We start from the raw sequence: 20,623 nt of genomic DNA, 5'->3' as shown, positions 1-20,623 counted from the left end.
TTATGATCCTATGAAGCATTCCTTATTCAACCTATCATGCAGGAATATGGTCTATCTCCAAAACCCTCTTACCAGAAGGTTATAAAAGACAAGGATGGCACAGATGTCTTTAGTTAATGTTGCTGTGTATTACTGTCTTTGTCTGGCACCTAGAATAGCTTCGTGACCAAGTAAGGCTTTCATAAAGAAAGGTTTTGTTGATGATAAATTTCAACAGTAGTTTAGTGATGAAAACCTGTTAAGATGACTTTTCTTCCCATTGGTGCCATCTAGTGTTGAGATACTGAGGCAAACACATCTTTCCTTATTTTATTTATTTATTTATTTTTAAGAACAGTGAAAAGACTGAATCTCTAAGGGGGAAAACAACATACCAACTGAAAGGTGTTCAAAAGAAGAAAGATATTTCTTCCACCAGAAGTATGCTTTGCATTTTTCAATGTTAAAGACTCACCTCACTTTTTTTTTTTTAATTAAGGAAAGAATAGAATTTAACAATTAAACCTCATTTCTCTAAGCCTATGAAAGGGTAAGAAACTATGTCACTAAGCTAAAAATAAAGATACTTCAGTAAGGTAATTAAGTATACTCTCTTTCTCAAGTATTTATACCTTATCCCTCCTCTTTCCCTGCATCAAAACTCTACTCTGTTATCTCATAGTAGCACAGAAGAAAGAGATGGAGCTGATTCTGGCTTTTAAAAACTTTAACAGTAGAATACAAATTTTAAAATTAAATTAAATTTTAAATATTTTGACTTTGAGTCTTAGGAGCCACTGTATATCTCCCTCATTGTAGATGCTCATTACCAGAAAGAAGGTAAGTATTTTTTTTTTCAGTCATAAAAACTTATCTCATCTACTAAAGTATTTACATCAGTGAAAGGAGCATGCACATAGATAAAATCATAAAACCTGAAGTATTGAAAAGGCATATTTCAAACAAAGTTTTACAATATTGTAGCTTGGTAGTTAGAAGCTGAGCCTTAGAGCCAAGAAGACGGGTTCCAATCCCACCTTTGCCTCATATTAGCTGGATATCCATAGGCAAGTCTTCAGTTACACAGAAAACTCTCTAGAAATCATGGATGATTTGCCTATTTGTATCACTGGAAGGTTTGCACATGTTGATGAAATCACAATTCTAAACATTACTATCCCTGTCCCCCCCCCCAAAAAAAAGTAATACTAAGATGAATATTTTATATCAATAATGAACAGGTTGTTTGCTCCTAGAGACTCAGAAAAGGGGAAAAAATTAAGTTTTAGTAATCTACCTTCTGATATACCTATGACCTTCTCTATCAGTCTAATATTTCATGAAAAACTAGCTGTGTGACCCTGGGCAAGTCACTTAACCCCAATTGCTTCAGCAAAAAAAAAAAAAGAATAATTCATAAAAACCCAGAGAAGTAGAAAAAGATTACTACAAATATTTTTATTATTACAGCAGCTTTTTCTTTAATGACCCAATTTTCACTGAGTTTATAAAAACAGATAGTTTTGATCAAGCACACTTTAATTTGACCTAAAGAATTAATCTTTTAGTTTTAAGATAGGAAAAGTCTCTGAGATTTGAAGCCAAGACAGATGCATCACAGGGAAACTACCTCTATTATCTCCTCAAATTACGTTTATTAAAAATGTAACTAGGAATTCTAAGGATCTGGGACAATTTCAGTTGAGTAATAGCAGGGTAGGGATACAGGGAATTGGTTATTGTTGTTTGTTATTCATTCTCAAAGAGAATCATGACATCACGGAGGTGATGCCATGACATGCCAGTGAATTGGATTTAAGCAATTAAGGCAAGGTAGCAATTGAGGCAAAGAATGTCCTTTTTCACCTAGTCCAAAAAAAATCTAAATAAATAAATCTGGGAGGAAAAGATCCTCAGAGTTTCTGGCCAAAGACAGGTGTCAAAAACAAGGTATCAAATATACTGGCCAGCTGGAAAATATTTAAGAAAATAAGTAAAAATACAATAAAATATAGATGAGATATTTAAAAACTAAGTCAATATGTAGTCTGTAGGGCTCCCATTTCTATTTGATTTTGACACCACGGGCTTAAGAGACATATATGAAGAAAGCAAACTGGAGAATAGTGATTAGGAGAGTTGAAGAATCAGAGAAAGTAGAAAGGCAAAATTTTCAAAGGGGAAAGAAAAAGTTTGGGGTAGAGGAGGTGTAGTACAGATGTCTTTGGCTAATGTTGCTGTATATGAAAGGAAGGCCCTGAACTTAGTGGAGATGGAGAGAAGGAGGGAGGGAAAGACAGAGAGAGGGAGAGGGCAGAGAGAGAGAGGGAGAGGGCAGAGAGAGAGAGGGAGAGAGAAAGAGAGAGAGGGGGAGAGAGAGAGAGACAGAGAGAGGGGGGCAGACAGAGAGGGGGGGCAGAGAGAGAGAAAAAGAAGGGAGAGGGAGGGACACAGAGACAGGGAGAGAGAGAGAAGGGAGGGAGAGGGAGAGAGAGATAACAGCATCAAGAATCTGGATAGGATGAGGAGAATTTTAAAAGACTGAGGAAATGTTTGATGGCAGAGGGAGGATGTGAAAGAAGCGGTGGGAAGCAAGTGATATGCCAAATTCTCCTAGCTTTGTATGTCAACAGTGAGAGAGGAACATCCAGTCTTGGAAGGGGTGCCAAGACATGATGTCTCCAGGAAAAAGCTAGATTTCAGCAGGCACCAGAAAATGGAAGGGATGTGTGAGATATGACTTTTTTTTTTTATAATAGAGGAAGGTTCTAAAGGATACCATGGAAAGGTAGAGCAAAGAAGGTTAGGGATTGTTTGGGAAGTTGCTACAGTGGCTTGTGTGTATACCTTTATCAATGATCCTTAATGCCATGTATGACACATCCTCAGGTCAGGCAGTATTTCAAGGCCAGTCCCTGATGTTGCACCCTCTAAGCCCAAGCCCTGAGAGTGGGGCTTGACAGCCATAGTGGGCTGTAGAGAGGGAAGAGAGGAAGTATGTAGCCCAAATTCTTGAGGTATATGGGAAGGAAATGCATCTTGCTCTGGCCACTCTACAAGGCACTACGGCAAATCCTTGGCTGCTTCACACTAAGTCTGACTGGTATTTTTTCAATCTGTGTGTATGTTGAATTCCCCACCAATAAAAAATAAGATCTTTGAAGGCGGGCTCTGTTTCATTTTTGTCTTTATATTGCCAATTCCTCATTGTAGGCACTTAATAACATTTGTTGTATTGAACTGAATCAAAGTAATTCAATTCAATTAAAAACATTTAAGGATCTACTAAGTGCAAGGTTCTATTTGTTAAAGTAAGAACTCCCACCCACTCCCCCAATTTCCTTTTGGCCTTTTGACTAAAAATAAACAGCTTTACACAAAATTTCCCTTAAAAATGGGAAATTATGGGAATGATTTCCTTTGGTTAGTTTCAGCACATATATGCTGTAAAAGTTCATCATTTCTTCTTCCCTCTCATTCCCTTCCCCACTCAGGGAGATGAATAAAGGATGAAAAATAGAGAACAAAAAACTAACCTGTTACATTTTTATTGGTTTTATTGGAGACTGACTTCGGTGGTGGGACTGGAAGCCGTGGGGGGCTGGGGAGCTGGGCTGGGTTTCTCTCCATGTGTTTATGGGGGGAGTCTGTGGATTCAGAAATAGGTAAGGCTTGGGCAGACTCTTCCACAGAGGACAGGCTGACATCCTCTAATTCTTCACTAGATGGTGAAGGCAGCTTGGCTAGTCAAGGGAAGAAAAGATAGGATTCATGAAAGCATCCAGTTTATCATTACAAAACCAAGCGTGACTAGAAAAATAAAATGAGAGAAGTTTATGGCAGAGGCAGTACTACTACTTCAACTACAAAAAAGTTGAAGGCTGAACTAGTTATGATTTTGTTTTTACAAACAAACAAAAAATAAATTATATCAAAGAAACTCCAAAGCAAGAAGAAGCCAAACAACCCATAATGCTTGATTAACCCCTCCACCCCAACTTTGCTTACATTATTTTCTATGAATTGAAGAGTAGGGGGACCAGAATCCTTGGCTCAGGCTCAATTCACTGCCTATTGTGACCTATTTTACTATTAGTAAAAGAAAAATTAACTACTTTGGAAACTCTCCTACACAGAAATTATCTTTCTACTCTTGGTAAGCAGTTCATTGGTACAGTAGAGAACCCTATTAGGTCTGGAGTTAAAAAACAAAACAAAACAAAACAAAAAAAAACAGAACCCTTGAGTTCAAATCCAATCTCAGACACTTACCAGGTAATTGATCTGAGGCAAGTCACTTAAACTTTGACTCCCCCAGTTTCCTCACCTGTAAAATGAGGATTATGGCAGCACCTACCTTCCAAGGTTATTGTAAGGGTTAAATGAGACATTTGTAAAGCACTTTGTAGACATTAGAATGTCAAATAAATATAATTATTTGTTGTTGTTACTATTATTATCACTTACATCTTTTCAAAAACCATTTTCCACTCTGGACAAACAAAAAGAAAAAAATCTACCTAGAATCCAAGATAAGCATTTTAATAACTTCTTCCAGATATTTCCTGAGAAGTCTCCCCAGCTTCTATGCCAATGTCTTACTCCTGGGAAGTAGCAGGACAGGCACTTGGTGGCAAAGATGAGAGAGAAGACATTTAAGCTTTTTTAGCTGATGTTTATTTTCCAGAAAGGGATAATATGATGAGATTTTCATCTGAATCAAACTGATCCTTGGGCTCCTGTTTAGAAGTAACTAATTTCCTAAAAACATAATCATACTGTGAGTTACTTTACATAATAACTCACCTGAGATCAATTTTTCTACCTGGCACTTGACGGAGCTCAGGGTTTTTATTTATTATCTGTGATACTGACTTCTCATCTTTTCAACCAATTGTCTTCCACTGATAGGGCATTTCATAAAAGTGATTTCATTATGGATGAATCTAATACATAGTGTTTATCTTGAAGTGATTGTTATGAATAACTATGCTAAAAGGATGCATGGGGTCCTGGGTGAATATCTGGTGTCAGAGGTGTGAGAGATGGATTAACTCAACTATGTGAAAACCAAAAGACTTAATTAGAGCAGACCCTAACTCCAAGCCAATGAATTCAGGTATTCCTACTAAAGCAATGCTCAAATTCATTCTAGGTGAATTCCAAGAAACCCTCACCAAAAGAAAATACAGGATGCTATGCATGTATAGAAAAAGGAACAGGAATTTAAAGTTAGTGTAATAGGCTGTGGGAGGATAGAAGAAGATTTGTAAGGGAGGATCTGAGCAAACCATCAAGGTAAAAGAACAGTGAATTTATACAATATCTTACCACTTTTGTTCAGAGAAGTAGCATCTCCTTTTGCTTTGTTGAGCCAAAATGGACAATGAAACTTCTTTAGGAACACAATTAGAAGTCTTGATCTCTACACTACCATATGACCTTGACTCTCTGCAGTATATAAAGAGGATCCACTGGAACAAAGGATTGACTGCTAACACCCTCCATTCCCAAGGGAGGGGGTTCTGACTTCACTTATTTCTCAGTCAGTGTTCTTGAGTAATTTTCACATTCACTTTTCCAAAGGATTCCTTTGAATTATATCCCACCCTCCAATCTCCAACTGAAGCAAAGGTTTTTAAAGTGAAAGCACAAGGTCCATGTGGAATGGTTCATGGCTGGTTCTTGGACAAATCTCTCATTTCCTTCTTTTTGTTCTTTTTTCTTCTTACCATCCCCACATATTGAGTAGTCTTCCACTTCCCTTCAAAGATTTTCTACAGACTAATTTAAACCATTTATTTCCTATTTTGATTTCTTCAAGTACTAGATTTCTCCACTCTTTTCCAGTCCAAGATCACTTCTCTTCTAGTGAATCAAATAAATACAAAGGGAAATAATAATCAACAAGCTTTTAAAGTAATGATTTTTCTTTTTTTCTCTTTCTTTTGGGGCTATGGGGTGGGGATAGGATGCGGAGATTGTCCACAAATATAACTGGTTTAGAGAACTCAGTAAAAAAAAATTAACCAATACAAATTGGGTCTCTCTACAACTTAAATTTCTCAGTTGTCCAGAACACTGAAAGTTAAATATTAAATATCTTGTTCAGGGTCCAGCAGCTATTATGTATGGATTAGAGACAGGACCTAAAATCAAGTCTTCCTAACTCTAAGGTTGGTCTCAGGATTGTTGTAGGGATTAAATGAGATCTTTGTAAAGTACTTTGCAAACCTCAAAGTGCTAAATAAATGCTATAGTTTTTGGCCTTTTTACCCTCTTATTATTTTCATTATTATTACTGATTATCATATTTCAGAATAGTTTATCACATCATAATTTATTGAGAAGTACCATGGAGTGATGGACAGAAAGTCAGCCTTGGAGCCTTTGGTTCAAGCTCTGCCTCTAACATAAAATTGGCTATGTCTCTGGACAAATCATCTTGGTTTCTCAGTGGTCTAGACCCAGCTTCTTAAACTTCAACCCTATGTGGGGGGTCTTATAACTGAATATAGGGTTGCATTCTATGATTTGTTACTTACTAGTAGAAGCTTGATCTGTATACTTATTTTTACATACCTATATACCCAGGATCATGTAAAAATTTCTAGGGTGAAAAGAGGTCACTAATGTAAAAAGTTTAAGACGTTCTATAATCTAGAACAAATCAAACTCAGATGGAAATAGAACCACTTAACACACAAAAAGATCTCTGACAAGCTGCATATTTGTCCTAGGAAACTATATATTAATGTCATCTATATTCTACTATAGTTTTATTTATAATTTCTAATTACATTTTTTAATCTGATTTGTCCTACTGAGTAGTGCAGGGCTACTGGCAGTGTTTGATACCCTTGCTATGGACAATTATTTAAGACTAAGCAGCAGAGAAGGTGTTATCATCATAGATAGTTCCCTATACCAGTGAAATCATAGACCTGGTCCTAATTGATATAGTATTACATTAATTCATACATACATGTGCATATATATGTATACACACACATATATATATATATTATATATATCATAGTATATATGAAAGTAGAAATGAAAAAATAACCAATAATGTGGTGGCCACTGGAATTATGAATGCAAAAGTTAGACAGTTCTTGCCTCTGAGGAGTTTATATTGTAGTGGTGGGAGACAATCCTTTCACCTACTAATCTGAGAACAATAATAAATCAATATTACTATTCCTTCTAGAAAGACCATAATTGACTGCCCTAAGCCTCCATTTGCCATTTCTATGACTTTTCAGACCAAAATTCCCTTCCCTACCATCACTCCTTATATATGTATTATGTAGCTATGTTCACAGTCTACATTCTAATATAACACATTTTATATAATAATAGCTAATTCTATATAATGTTTTAAGGAGTTTTCTTCTTCATATAAGTATGATTACCTCTATTATTGAAGAAGCAACATGACATACAAGGATAGCCAATTCAGAGACAGGAAATCTGTGTTCAAGTCTTACTTCTAACACATATTACTTACTTTTCTCAGTGATGTAGGCCAGTGGTATCCAACACATGGCCCACAATAATTCCAAGTACAATCTGAATCTGACTAAAATGTAGTTCCTATGTGATTGTAATGTATTGATGGATTAGATTTTAAAAAGAGATGTGAACATGATTGGTTCTGTATGTCTACATGCCATCCTAGGATTACTTAAGTATGGTTTAGTGGCTCCTGGTTCTATTTGATTTTGACACCACTGACCTACATGGGTAGTTGAAGTTTTCTCATCAGAGTTACCTTTATCCATGAAATCACAGATTCATCTCTATCCTATCTCCCCTTCTTTTTAAAAAACAAAATAAAACAACAAAAACTAAAACTAAATAAGTTCAGGCCCACGAGGTAAAGAGTCATATAACACATGATGGAGCGAAGATCTCAACTCAGATCCCAATTTTCCAAAGTCAACGTTTTGTTGTCTTTAACCTATTGTGCCAACATTTTGTTTTCTATAACTTATTGAAATAAAATATATTGATTAAAATATAAAATTGTAAGAACCACCAATTAAAGTCTTATTCTACCTACTCTGGGATCTCAAAGATTTTGCCTAGTACAGTACAGATTCTACTAAGCTGAAAAGTATTTTTTGCTAAACCCAGGGACAAATAGGGTCCATCATCTCAGCCCCAAATAAATTCATATTTATCACCAGAAGGTTTGCCATAGGGAATGGACTTTTTTTTGGTGGGGGGGAGCTATAGAAACTTAAGGAACTATGAATTATGTCTGTTATCTCTTCAGAGGGATCATCCACATAGATAGAATTAGGAATCTTTAAACTACTAAAATTAAGTAATAATCACAGCTCATATTTATACAATGATTGACAGTTAAAAAATTAATTTTCAGGAGACATATACATGGCTCTTCATTCCCATCTTGTACTGAAACAGAAATTTTGCAAAAGCTGAAAGCCCCAAGTCCCTGCTCTCCTGATGGATGACTGCCTCTCCTGGATAACTATTTTTAGCAAATTCTCAGTGATTCTTCATTTTACTTATTCTTTTCCAGCCATCTCTTTGCTGCCCTGGAGAAATTTGTGAACTAGATCAGGAAGGAGGATGGAGGAATGCCCACTGGATTTGCCTCTTAAGAGATCACTGGTTATCTCCTTACCAAATTTCACAATCATTCCACTTCCATGATTAAGAATTGTGAAATTCCCTTATCTGACCATAACCTCCAAACATTTCATATCTATGTATTGAAACTATTTTTGGTCTTCATCATAATCTCTAATCCCTGTATCCCTCAATATTCTCCTAAACCATCATCCATTCCTTGGTTTTACTATTCTCCCTCTGAATTTTGACTCTACAGTTAACCAATTCAACTCTAACTCACCTCCTATTCTTTACTTACTTGATGCTTGTCCTACAAACAAACAACTCATTCCCTCTCTTCAACCATGACTACTTGTCAGATCTAAAGATAAGATAAGAGGTTATGACTAAACAAGATACAGAGAGGATTATGGGAGCCAAAATGGATAGTTTTGATTACATGAAATTAAAAAACTTTTGAACAAACAAAAGTTATGCTGCCAATTAAAATTAAAGGAAAATATAAATTTAAATTAGATGGAAATTTATTATTAAATATTAAAATTAAAAGGAAAATAGCAGATTGGGGAAAATTTTCAGCAAGTTTCTCTGATAAAGAACTCATTCCCAAATATATAAGGAACTGAGCTAAATTTATAAAACAATAAGAGCCATTCCCCAGGAATGGAAAGGAAGGAAGAAAGGAAAGGAAATGAACAGGCAGTTTTCAGATGAAATAATCAAAATTATCAATATTACATGAAAAAATGCTCCAAGAAGATTCTGGGAAAATGGCAGAGTATGCCAGAAAACTTTAGGCTCTCCAAATTTCCTCCACAAAAAAACACAAAACATTGCCTTAAAGAGAATGCATTGCAACAGAAAAGACAAATTAAAATAACTGTCCCCCTAAGACAACTTAAGACCACCCCAGGAAAGTCCTGGCTTCTTTTTTAGGCCAAGGGTTGGCCCTGAGTGAAGTACAAATACTTGCAGGACAACTCTAAGGAATCAACAAAACACAAAGCCTGGGGGGCAGCTGGGGTTGAGAAGCAGCCTCATCCTTAGTTTCAGCTCATGGGCAGTATAAGGATCTGAAGACAAAGAGGGAGAAGATTGAAGGGCCTTGCACTACTGAGATATGTCAAGCACAGTTGTGCTGACCAGAAGAATCCTGGGCTGGACTGCTACTTCTGGGACAAAGCAACTACCACACACTTGGTGAATGCAGTAGCAGAGGATGGGAGTCCGTAGTATCCCTAGTCTTAGTCCCAGGGAAAGACTTGGACTTATAAAGGAAGGTGCTATCCACTTTCAGAGAAAGGACAACTGGAAATAAGTATGGTGTAGTCTTACATAAATGTGTATGAAAGTATATGTGTAAATATGTGCACGATTATGGATACCTATGTATGTATGTGGGTGTATAGGTATGATGTGTATATAAGGATGTGTGTGTGTGTGTGTGTATGTATAGATATAGATCTATCTACACTTAATTGTAGCCTTCTTGGGGATGTTAAGAAGGGGAAAATAAAGTAAAAAGCATACAACAAAGAACAAAAGAAAAGCAAACAAAAGAGGGACAGATCTCAACACAATGTATACTCATTTTATAGGCTTACTTGAAATCTATTACTTTATATTTTGAATCTTCTTATAGGTTTAGATGTGTACATGGCAATGGGCTCCTCCTCTTAGTTTGTGTTCAAATTTAAAAGAAAAGAAAGGGAAAATGCTCTAAATCGCTACTGGTTAGAGAAATGTAAATTAAAACAATTTTGAGAGACCATTTCACACCTTTCAGATTGGCTAACAAAACAGAAAAGGAAAATGCTAAATGCTAGAGGAGAAAAATTGGGACATCAGTGCACTGAGTTGTAAATTAGTTCAACCATTCTAGAGAACAATTTGGAACTATGTCCAAAGGGCTAGAAAACTCTGTACAGCTTTTGACTCAATAATACTACTACTAGATCTTTGTTCCAAAGAAATTAAAGAAAAAAGAACTTATCTGTACAAAAAATTTATAAAAAGCTCTTTTTATGGTGGCAAAGAATCAGGATTCATTTCCATCAGTTGAGGATTGGATGAATAGATTGTAGTAGATAATTGTGAAAGAATACTATTAAGGTATAGGAATGAAAAGGAAGATGTTTTCAGAAAAACCTGGGCTAAGACTTATATGAACTGATGCAAAGTGAGGTTAGCAGAACCATAGAACACAGTAAGAGTAATATTGTTTAGATAATTAAATGTGAAATTCCTATTCTGATTAAAAAATAATCCAAGAAAATTTCAAAGGAATAATGAAAAATGCTATCCAACTCTAGAGAGAGAACTGATGAATTCTGAATGCAGATTAAAGCTTATTTTTTAACTTTCCTTATCATTATTGTTTTATTTTGTTTGTGATTTCTTTTGCACCATGGCTAATGTGGAAACATATTTTGCATGATTTCACATGTATAATTTACACCATAGCTTGCCTTTTCTCAAGGTGGAGGTATAAGAATTTGGAACTCCTTTTTTAATGACTGTTAAAAAATTAAATTTAATAAATAAAACTAATTTTAAAAATAAATGCTTCAATCAACTATCAATCTAAATCTTAACACTGCCAAAGCCCAACTCTGAATTATTCCCACTATCCACCTGCCCCACCCCCATTGATGTACTACTTAACAGAGATGGAAGATGGCAGGCAAAGGTATTGTCTGGGTGTATCACAAACAGATGTTATCAAATCTCATCTGGGTCTTCACTTCAGCAAAACAAAACATTTTTGCTCTTTATCATGCTTATTTTCCACTGTGGATATTTTTTTCTTTCTTTTTTTTTCCTCTTCTTTCCTCAAGTCTCCCATACAAACCTTTCTGCTCTATTTTCTTCCATGACCTCCCTTTCTCTTCTATTTAGTAAGACCAGCTGTGCAAGCTGACGTCACTGTTTTCTTGCACCTGCACTGAAATTATGGTCAGTTATCATAGGACTCTGGAGTATTCAGACTTTAATGGACTGGAGTTGCAGTCCCACCGTTGTGGGATAACAACTGCTTTTATCCTTAGCTCTGTGATTAAAGAATTACTATTTGCAGAAACTTCTTTCTTCAACTCTCATCTCTATCCACTTCAGCCTTACTTTCCCCCCCCTTATTCCAAATTTCATCTGTTTTTATTTCTGAAATACCAAAGCTATTGTTAACAAACTCCCTTTCAGTACACTCCCTTCTCTTATACATTTCCCATAGCTTGACATTTATGGAAATTGGATTCACAATATAACACTGCATCCCTTCTTATACTAGGTGTTCCCTCTCCCATGTACCCTCAATACTGTGAACCCAAAAAGAAGAATATGTACACTCTTTCCTGCTTAGACTGCATTACTTTGCCACCATCATTCAGAAACCTAACTAACTTTGGGCTCTTTCCATCTACCATCTTCCAATATAACGTATGTATTTTTTAGGCTAACTCCGGGAATTGTTTAACAAATCCCTACAGGTAACAGAGAATACAGGACACAACATCTGAGACCACCACTAAGGGCCTTGAAAATGTGTTCAAGCCAAGTTGTTCCAAAGACCAATTATGAGTGCAACGAGAGTTCAGTCATGTCTGACTCTTTGTGACCCTTTTTGGGGTTTTCAGGGCAAAAATACAGGAGTATTTTAGCATTTCCTTCTGTTCATTTTACGGATGAGGAAACTGAGGCAAACAGGGTTAAGTGACTTTCCCAGAGTCACAACTACTAAGTGTCAGAGACCGATTTGAACTAAGGAGAATGAATCAAGCCCAGAACTCTATTCACTTCACTCTCTAGCTACTCCTACCTTCTCTCACCAGACCCATATGCCCTGATCAATTAGTCTTCAGACTCTATGTCTCAGCTCACATCTTACCCTGGAATTTCCTTCAATGACTAAGGTCTTAAGAAATATTCAGTGCCTTCTTAGCTTGGAATATTTCTCTACCATGCTTTTCTCTTTGGTAATCTCCCTCTAGAGCCTATAGTTTGGAGAGCTCTCCAATCTGACTAACCTTCCTTCTCTTGGCTCTGCTTCTGGCTTTCTGGATTTTGTTATCATCCTTCAGCTGCAGCTGAGTCTCACCCTGGAACTTTCCTTAGCACATGGACTCTCTTTACCCTGTAACAGTCATCTCTTCCTTTGACCTTCTCATCCTAGAAAATCCCTCTACCATATCATCCCCCTTCTCTCAACAGTGATCTCCTCCTGTGTTTCCATTTTGGGGAGAGGGTCTTGCTGATCAACCATTATTCCTCTCCTGATACCTGCTGTTGAGTTTCTTGACTTTATTAATATTATCTCCCCTTGTCAGCTCTTCAGTGTGTTGTCTTTCCTTTCTTTTGGCTCATAATTATATCCCCAGAAACTCAGCACATAGTCTGGCTCACAAGAAGCGTTTATTAAATACTTGTTGCTTTGCGTTAGAAAACATTGTCCATGAGCTCAGGTAAAATGCTCTTTTAGAGAAGTGTAACCCTTATCTAAAAGCACCCATGGAGGTCTTAGTAGCTTTCTTGCTTTTTCATACTTGCTGTAATTCCAAAATCTAGAAAGCTATAATTTATATATGACAAATAACACTGCTAGATTATACATGTGCTGCATTTTGTTTTCAACATTAGTGACGTGGAGGTAAAATATGACACAATTGCACTAATGAGCCTAACTTGCTAAATGTTGGAGAATGGGGGAAGAGGTCCTAATCACCTCCCCAACCCTTGTAACAAGCCCTACGGACCTCAGACACTTGGTCTACTACATAAAATATATAAAAAGGACTGAGATCTCTAAAGTATTCTCTCAATATCCGTTATCATTATTTTGTTAATCTCAACATGGTCTCTCACCTGAACTATTGTGACCACCTTCTAATTGATCTCCCTAGTTCCAGTCTCTACTTTCTCTAATATCCTAAAAAAAAACCCACAAACTGTCAAATCAATTTTCCTAAGACTTATCAGACCAAAAATGTCTTTCCTGCTCATAAATCTTCAATGGCTCCTTTGCAATTTACTCTTTCTACTGGAATGTAGAGTCCTTTTTACAATGTCATCCCTTTCTTTCAACATTCCATATGACTTTCCTTCATCCATTCTACATTTCAGCTAAACTGGCCTATTGCTTTTTTAAAATATATATTTATTTACTTTTTTTTACATATACATTAACTTTTTACATGATTTCACATTTTACATGAGTCATATTGGGAGAGAAAAATCAAGCAAAACCACAAAAAGAAGGGGAAAAAAGGTGAAAACAGTATGCTATGATTTGCATTCAGTCTCCATAGTTCATTCTCTCCTCTTCCCTTTCCCCTCTCCCCCCTCCTCTCTCTCTAAATATAGATGGTATTTTCTTCTCAAAAGTTTATCGGAATTGCCTTGGATCACTGACTTGATGAGAAGAACTAAATCTATTATTGCTGATCATCACACAGTCTTGCTGTTGCTGTATACAATGCTCTCTTGGTGCTGCTCACTTCACTCAGCATCAGTTCATGTAAGTCTTTCTAGGCTTTTCTGAAATCAATCTTTTCATTATTTCTTATGATTTTATATCATAACTTATTCAGCCATTCCCCACCTGATTCTTTGCCACCCCAAATAGAGCTACTACAAACATTTTTGCACATGTACATCCTTTTTCCTTTTTTATATCTCTTTGGGATACAGACCCAGTTGAGGTACTGCTAGATCAGAGGATATGCACAGTTTTATAGTTGGTCCACTACTTTTTGAACTGCACATTCATCCCTTTCTTATACCTTTTTCTACAGGTTGTCTCCTGTCCCTGAAATGAACTTCCTTAATTCTAATTCTTAGAATTCTTTCAAGGCTTAGCTCAGCTGCTACCTCCTACATATTATGTTCTTCCCCGATTCCCTCCCTCCATGTAAGTATTTTCTCCTTCCTAATTTCTTTCTGTTTACTTATTCAATATCATGTTGCATACAAAGATCCTTGAAAATAGGGACTATTGTTTTTTGTCCTTGTATCTACAGTATCTAGAAGAGTACCTTATTTGTAGAAAGTACTTAAATTTCTTGAGCTGAATTAAACTTCAGTAACCAGCCTATTTGGAAATGCAGGACAAAGAAGAAAACAAGGGATAATGAAACGAAATTTGTATTTTAGGCAAAGATTTTAGAGAAATATAGGTAGGATTGCATGGACAAAAATTTTATAAAAGGAATCCTTCTGGGAAAGATTGGAAGCTCTGAGACAGAAATTGAAAAAATAAATATAAATGGTTTTTATTAGGAGGAAAATGGAAAATTGTACAAAGAAACTGATGTGGATCAACAGGAGACTCGTGAACAATTTAGATTTGAAAGAAATGTATTTAAGATGAAGCAAGGGAAAATAACACCATGAACACATAAATGGGTAGTGTCAAAGAATGGTGCCAAGAATACTAAAGCTCAGAATAAACTGAGACCGGTGAAGAATGCCAAAGACAAGCAAAAAAAAAAGATTTATTCTACTTATATTCAGGGGTAGGGAAGAAATATCAGAGAAAGATGTCAAAGACTTTTACTCGACATGAATAGGACAAGCATAAAGAATGAGAGAAAAAGCTATACAGCTTTTATTTTATTTTTTCTCTACCAGGAGAACAGTACTTGAAATGTAAAGGATAAAAAAAACTAAAAAATGATTTGTAGATAACTGAAACCCAAAATAAATGAGGGGATATTAAGGGAATAGAATAATTATTTTTTTTGGCTTTATGAAAAGAGCTAAAGTTACCAGGTCCAGACAAATTATATCCCAGGACAGTGAAAGAACTGGTGGTTGTAATTACTTAATGATAGCAATTTGTATGATGTTAAACAATGCAATATAAATTATAGAAACATCCAAATGTGCAGGGAACCTGAGTTACCAATAAGTAACTATAGGGTTGGGCAACAGTTTGACACGTATCTACCATTCCCTAATAGGCTTACATTAAAAATAAGCAATTATCATTGATCTACCAATCCTTAAGCGGCTTTCCCCCAAATTTCAGCCTGAGACCTCCTTCTCCTTTCCCTATATTATGGTATCTTTGATCTATCTCATCTGTTCACATGGATTCATATATCAACTCTATCCAAATGACTTTAAATAAACTCCATATTCAGTTTTAATTTTTCTTCTGAACTTTATTCTTGCATCACCTGTCCAAAGACCATCAACATGTGGACACAGCATTAGGAGCTCAAATTTAATACATATAAAAGAGATCTGATAATCTTCCTCCATCCACTGAACTTGAACTTTCTTCAAACTTCCCTACTTTTGTTGAGGATTTCCATGCTACTACCACACCTCACTCTCAGTCATGCAGGTCAGTTTACCCACTCATTTTTCAGTTTCCTCCATCTTGCTCCCTGGATCCTATTAGTCACTATTATCTTCACAACCTCATTTTAAAATTCATCTTCTTTTCTTCATATGGCCACCATCATGGTAGAGGCCTTCATCATCTCTCACATAGATGACTCTAATACCCTTCTGATTTGTCTACTCTGTTTCTAGTCTCTGATTTTCAATGTCTACTCCATATAGCAGTTACCTCCTATCCCAGTCAATCATCCCAACTGTATCACTCCCTTGTTCAAAATTGTTCAGTATCTTCCTATTACCTTTAGGATAAAGTAAAGACTTTTCTTGGTCTGGGATTTAAGGCCCTTAACATTATAACTCTGAACTACCTTTCCAGTTTCAGTTCATACAATACTACTCTTTTTCTTATGCACTGTGGGTATCAATAAAATTGATTTACCAGTTTGTTTTCTAAATATGACAATCATTTCATTTTTTGTTTCATAACAGGTCTTTAGCCAAGGCCAGAATAAACTTTCTTTTTATTTATGCCTCTCAAAATTCTTATCTTCCTGAAAGGTTTAGCTCAGGTGCTACACTCTCCATTTAACCTTTCTAGACCTCCCATTCTTGATACTCTGTCTTCCAAAATTATATTGTGATATATTTATCTATATTTTATATACTATGAGCTCTTTAGAATATAAACTTTTTGAGTTTAGGATTATTACTGTGAAACTTAATTATATAGCTATAAAATACGAACCGATGACCTATTCTAGCTCCAGGCTACTTTTCCAGACTTAGTATACATGATTCTATAGTCCAGCCACACTGGTCTAACTTGCAGTAGTAAACTAAGATTAGCTCATACATGTATCTGAACATAACAGGTACTTAATAAATGATGAACAGAACATTTCACTTTAAATCGTTGTGTTCTGATTGTAAACTTAAATGTATAAATTTAAATAGTAACAAACATTTTTATAGTACTTTAAGGTTCATAAAACATTTTATAAATACTATTTCCCAATATCTTTGTGAGATAGGTGCTATTATCTTGAAGATTAAGAAACTGGGATTAAGACCAGGGATTGATTTGTCCAGGGCCACAGAGCTATGAATGCTAAATTTCGATTCATGTTTTCCTTACAACAAATTCAAAACTCCATCCACTATGACAAGTCACCTTTTTTTTTTTTTTTCAACTGAGGAACTCTGACCATGGAAATGCTGCCTTTTGTCTATCCTTCCCTTCCTTGTCCATCCCCACCATACCTCATTCCTCAGGGCTTTAGAATCCTGGATTCCAATGCAACTGCTTTAGAAACATAATTTCTTAGGGTTTCTGTGGTTGTTATTGTCATTTTTTAAAAAACTAGGTCAACTTTATTTATCAGAGGCATCTAAAGAACAGAGTCACTTAAGATTCAAGAAAGGAACAAATAAAAATAGTGGGAAAGAGGAAGAAATTGTAAGATAATTGTCATAAAACCCATTCTATTCCTCTTTTATTAATCATAAACAATCTACTCTTTTAGGGAACTTCCAATTTAGCTTTTATAAAAACTACTAAAATGCTTTCCATCCCTCCAACGGAAATGTCCTCTTTCCCTTTCCCATTCTCAAAATCTTACCCAAATTTCAAGGTTTAGTTGAAATGCTATCCCTTTCATAAAGCTTTCTTTGGTCCCCACTAGTCAAAGGTGTTTTCTCTCTCCCTTTCTCTGAACTTCTGCAACAGTTTGCTTCAATCTTCTCATATTTTACTTCCCTCTATATATTCCACTGATACTGGCCTCCTTACCATTCCTTGACCAAGAAGCTCCATCACCCAACTTTACTCTGGCTCTCCTCCATGCTTCAAATGCTCTCTCTAACCTCATTTTACCTCCTGGCTTTCCATCACTCTGACTCTCATTGATTGACCATTGTTGGGTCATTGTTGGGGCCCTGATTGGCTCAGAGTGAATGTAAATAGCACTTGTTGCTGTTTTGGCCAGAAACCCTCCTTGCCAGATTGAAATAAACATCACATACACATGTATATGTGTGTATGTATTTGGGGTTTTGTTTTTATGTTTTTAACTAAGTAAAAAAGGTCATTCTCTGCCTCATTTCTTATCTAACCTTAAAACCTAATGGGGTCAGTCAAAATGAAACCTGTTAAAGACCTTAGCTTAAAAAGTGTAAGCTCTCCCACTGCATCCAGGTTCATCTTCTGTCATCCTAATCTATATCTTGCCACTAGCCCCAGATGGTCTAGAAGAAAAAGTGAGGCTGGTGACTTTGCACAGCTCTCCCTCTCTTAAATCCAATTCACTTACATGTCATGGCATCACTTCTTGCTTCTCTGAGAATGAAGCACAAACAATAGCTTCTCAACTAAGATCCTACATTTTACAAGAAGTCATTCCCTGTCCTCCTTAATACTAGAGTGTCCTTTTGAGTTTATCTTCCATCTAGCTTGGATATCTCTTGTTGTACACATAGTTGTTGGGAACATTGTCTCACCCATTAAATGAGAGCTACTTGAGGGCAGGTACTATTTTTGTCTTTGCCTTCTTTGCATTCCTTGCACTTGGTGTCTGGCAAATAGTAAGTACTTGATAAATGACTGTTAATTGCCTGACTGACTTTATATCCTTCGACATTGGCTATGCCCTGCTATTGTATGAGAATTATTTCTGCATATATCTTATCTTCTTATTCCATAATAAGTTTCTAAAGGTGCTGTATATTTTTCATCTTTCCTCCATACCATGCATCACAGCCTTATTTAGTACAAATAGACATTCAATAAATGCTTGTTAAATGAATGCATGGTTGGAAAAAAGAAGGGATGAGATGACGCTATTTTTCTGAGATATGTAATAAATGAGATATTATATCAAGTCTGTCTTTCTTAACATGGCTTTGAGATCTTTATTCCTAAGTTGAATGTGCTCTTTTGCAATTGAAGGTGGAGAAGGGAAGGATTTCTTTACTTTTAGGGCCTTTTTCTCTGAGTTAAAATTCCTGACTGCCGATGTGAAGCTTTTTCCCAGAGGTATAAGCAAAAAATAGAAATTCTCTGAATCTCAATATCTTCCTCTGTAAGATGTGATTCATTGATCTCTAAGGATTTTGAATTAAAGGGATCAGAGAAAATCACCAGTTCCAACTTTACCATTTTGCAGCTAATAAAGTGGAGGATGAGATTAATTGATTTAATCAGAGTCACACAGGTGGGAAGAGGCAGAGCCAGACCACTTGACTCCAAATACAGTGTTCTTTCCACTAGCCCACCCTGTTTCTTCTTTTCTATTTCTCACAATCTATGATGCTATGAGCTTTCCATAACATTCTAGCAGCAACTTGATCACAGATGTTTGAAAAAGAGAGAAATGGTGGAAATATTGTGGGCTTAAAAGTCCCAGCCCTTCCTTAACATTAAAATAAAGTACAAGAACAAAGTTCATTTGGGACATTCTTTTTGGGTGGTTTTCATCCCTGAGAGGATGTGATTTCATACATTTACATATAGAAATAATAGCAGTAATACAATCATCCGTTTATATTTGTATAGCACTTTAAAAGACATTTTCCATAAATTATCTCATTTTCATAGATCTCAATCACCAACCTACAGACATTTGTTATGCTTCTACAATGTGCCAAGTACTGGTGATAAAAAGACAAAAAAGAAACATATTCTTTCCTCAAGGGAATGTTTTATGTTTTATAGGGAAAATAACAAGAAGGGGTATATTCCAGTCATAAGAGACAGCCTGTACAAAGGCACATCAAGTAGACCACAAAGAGTGAACCATAGAATAAAGTATAATGAGGCTGGAAAAGTGGCCTGGAGCCAAACATGTCATCAGTACACATCACTATAGATACATAATGAACTAAACCAAAATTTCAAAGGAGAATTGTATTTAGGAGACTGCATTGTACTTCTAATGTTCCTCAACTGCTACCCATCTTTGGATGCATATGTTCTCTTGGTAATGCTGAAGCTGTTGTGTATTTTCAATGCTACACGTTTTGCTCAATCAAATATTTAGGTGGTCTAAAGAGGAATGAAGAAACCCATGTAGAACATGCTTAGAAGCATGTAGGCTGCTGCATGCTTCTAAGAAGTGCTTTATGTTTATCATGTATGACCAGAAGACAAGTGAACTGTCATTTAGCAAGAGAATAAGATAAGAGGCAGGAAGTCCCAGTGCTGACATGGTATCCATGAAATATGACCAGTCCTATAGGATTGTGCTGTGTATAATCTATGTGAAAAACATGGATAATGATGGCCCGGAATAAAGTAAAGAGGGGTTATAAATATCAGTCACTGGTTAAAAACTGGGTAGAAAGAACTCATTTCTCTACTGCTTAGTGAATATTCTAGAGCAGGGATTATTACACTGTGGTGTATAAACCATATCCAATCCATTGCCTGTTTGTGTATAGCCTGGAAAATGTAATACCCATTCTTAGCTAATAAACCATAGCAAAAACATGCAGTGGACAGATTTGGCCCAATTTGCTGACCCTAGTTCTCAAACATATATTTTATCTGCCATGTTTGGCAAACAAAGAAACTCCTTTCAAAGGGGAAAAAAACCTAATGGAGGGATATGCTATCTTTTGACATAATATTTTCATATATGAGAAACATAGCAAGCCAGTGCCTTAGAGTGTAAAGGAAGAGATAAAAAAAAAGAGGTTCAGA

General features: G+C 36.0%; 1 protein-coding gene across 8 annotated transcripts in view; it reads right to left on the bottom strand.

Annotated features, from left to right (window-relative positions):
* Positions 1 to 20,623, bottom strand: part of PHACTR3 (phosphatase and actin regulator 3) — a 262,235-nt gene that overhangs the window by 86,752 nt on the left and 154,860 nt on the right. For 6 of the 8 annotated variants that reach the window (XM_031951701.1, XM_031951700.1, XM_031951702.1 and 3 more), the window contains exon 5: positions 3,516 to 3,722. The exons of the other annotated variants lie outside the window; for them this stretch is intronic. In XM_031951701.1, coding sequence (XP_031807561.1) covers positions 3,516 to 3,722 — 207 coding nt within the window. The remainder of the gene's footprint in view (positions 1 to 3,515; positions 3,723 to 20,623) is intronic. 8 annotated transcript variants of the gene reach the window in all.

The sequence above is a fragment of the Sarcophilus harrisii genome, chromosome 2 (genome assembly GCF_902635505.1).
Source record: "Sarcophilus harrisii chromosome 2, mSarHar1.11, whole genome shotgun sequence".
Classification (NCBI taxonomy): domain Eukaryota; kingdom Metazoa; phylum Chordata; class Mammalia; order Dasyuromorphia; family Dasyuridae; genus Sarcophilus; species Sarcophilus harrisii.
The sequence above is the reverse complement of the archived record's forward strand: the minus strand, read 5'-3'. Positions and strand labels throughout refer to the sequence as shown.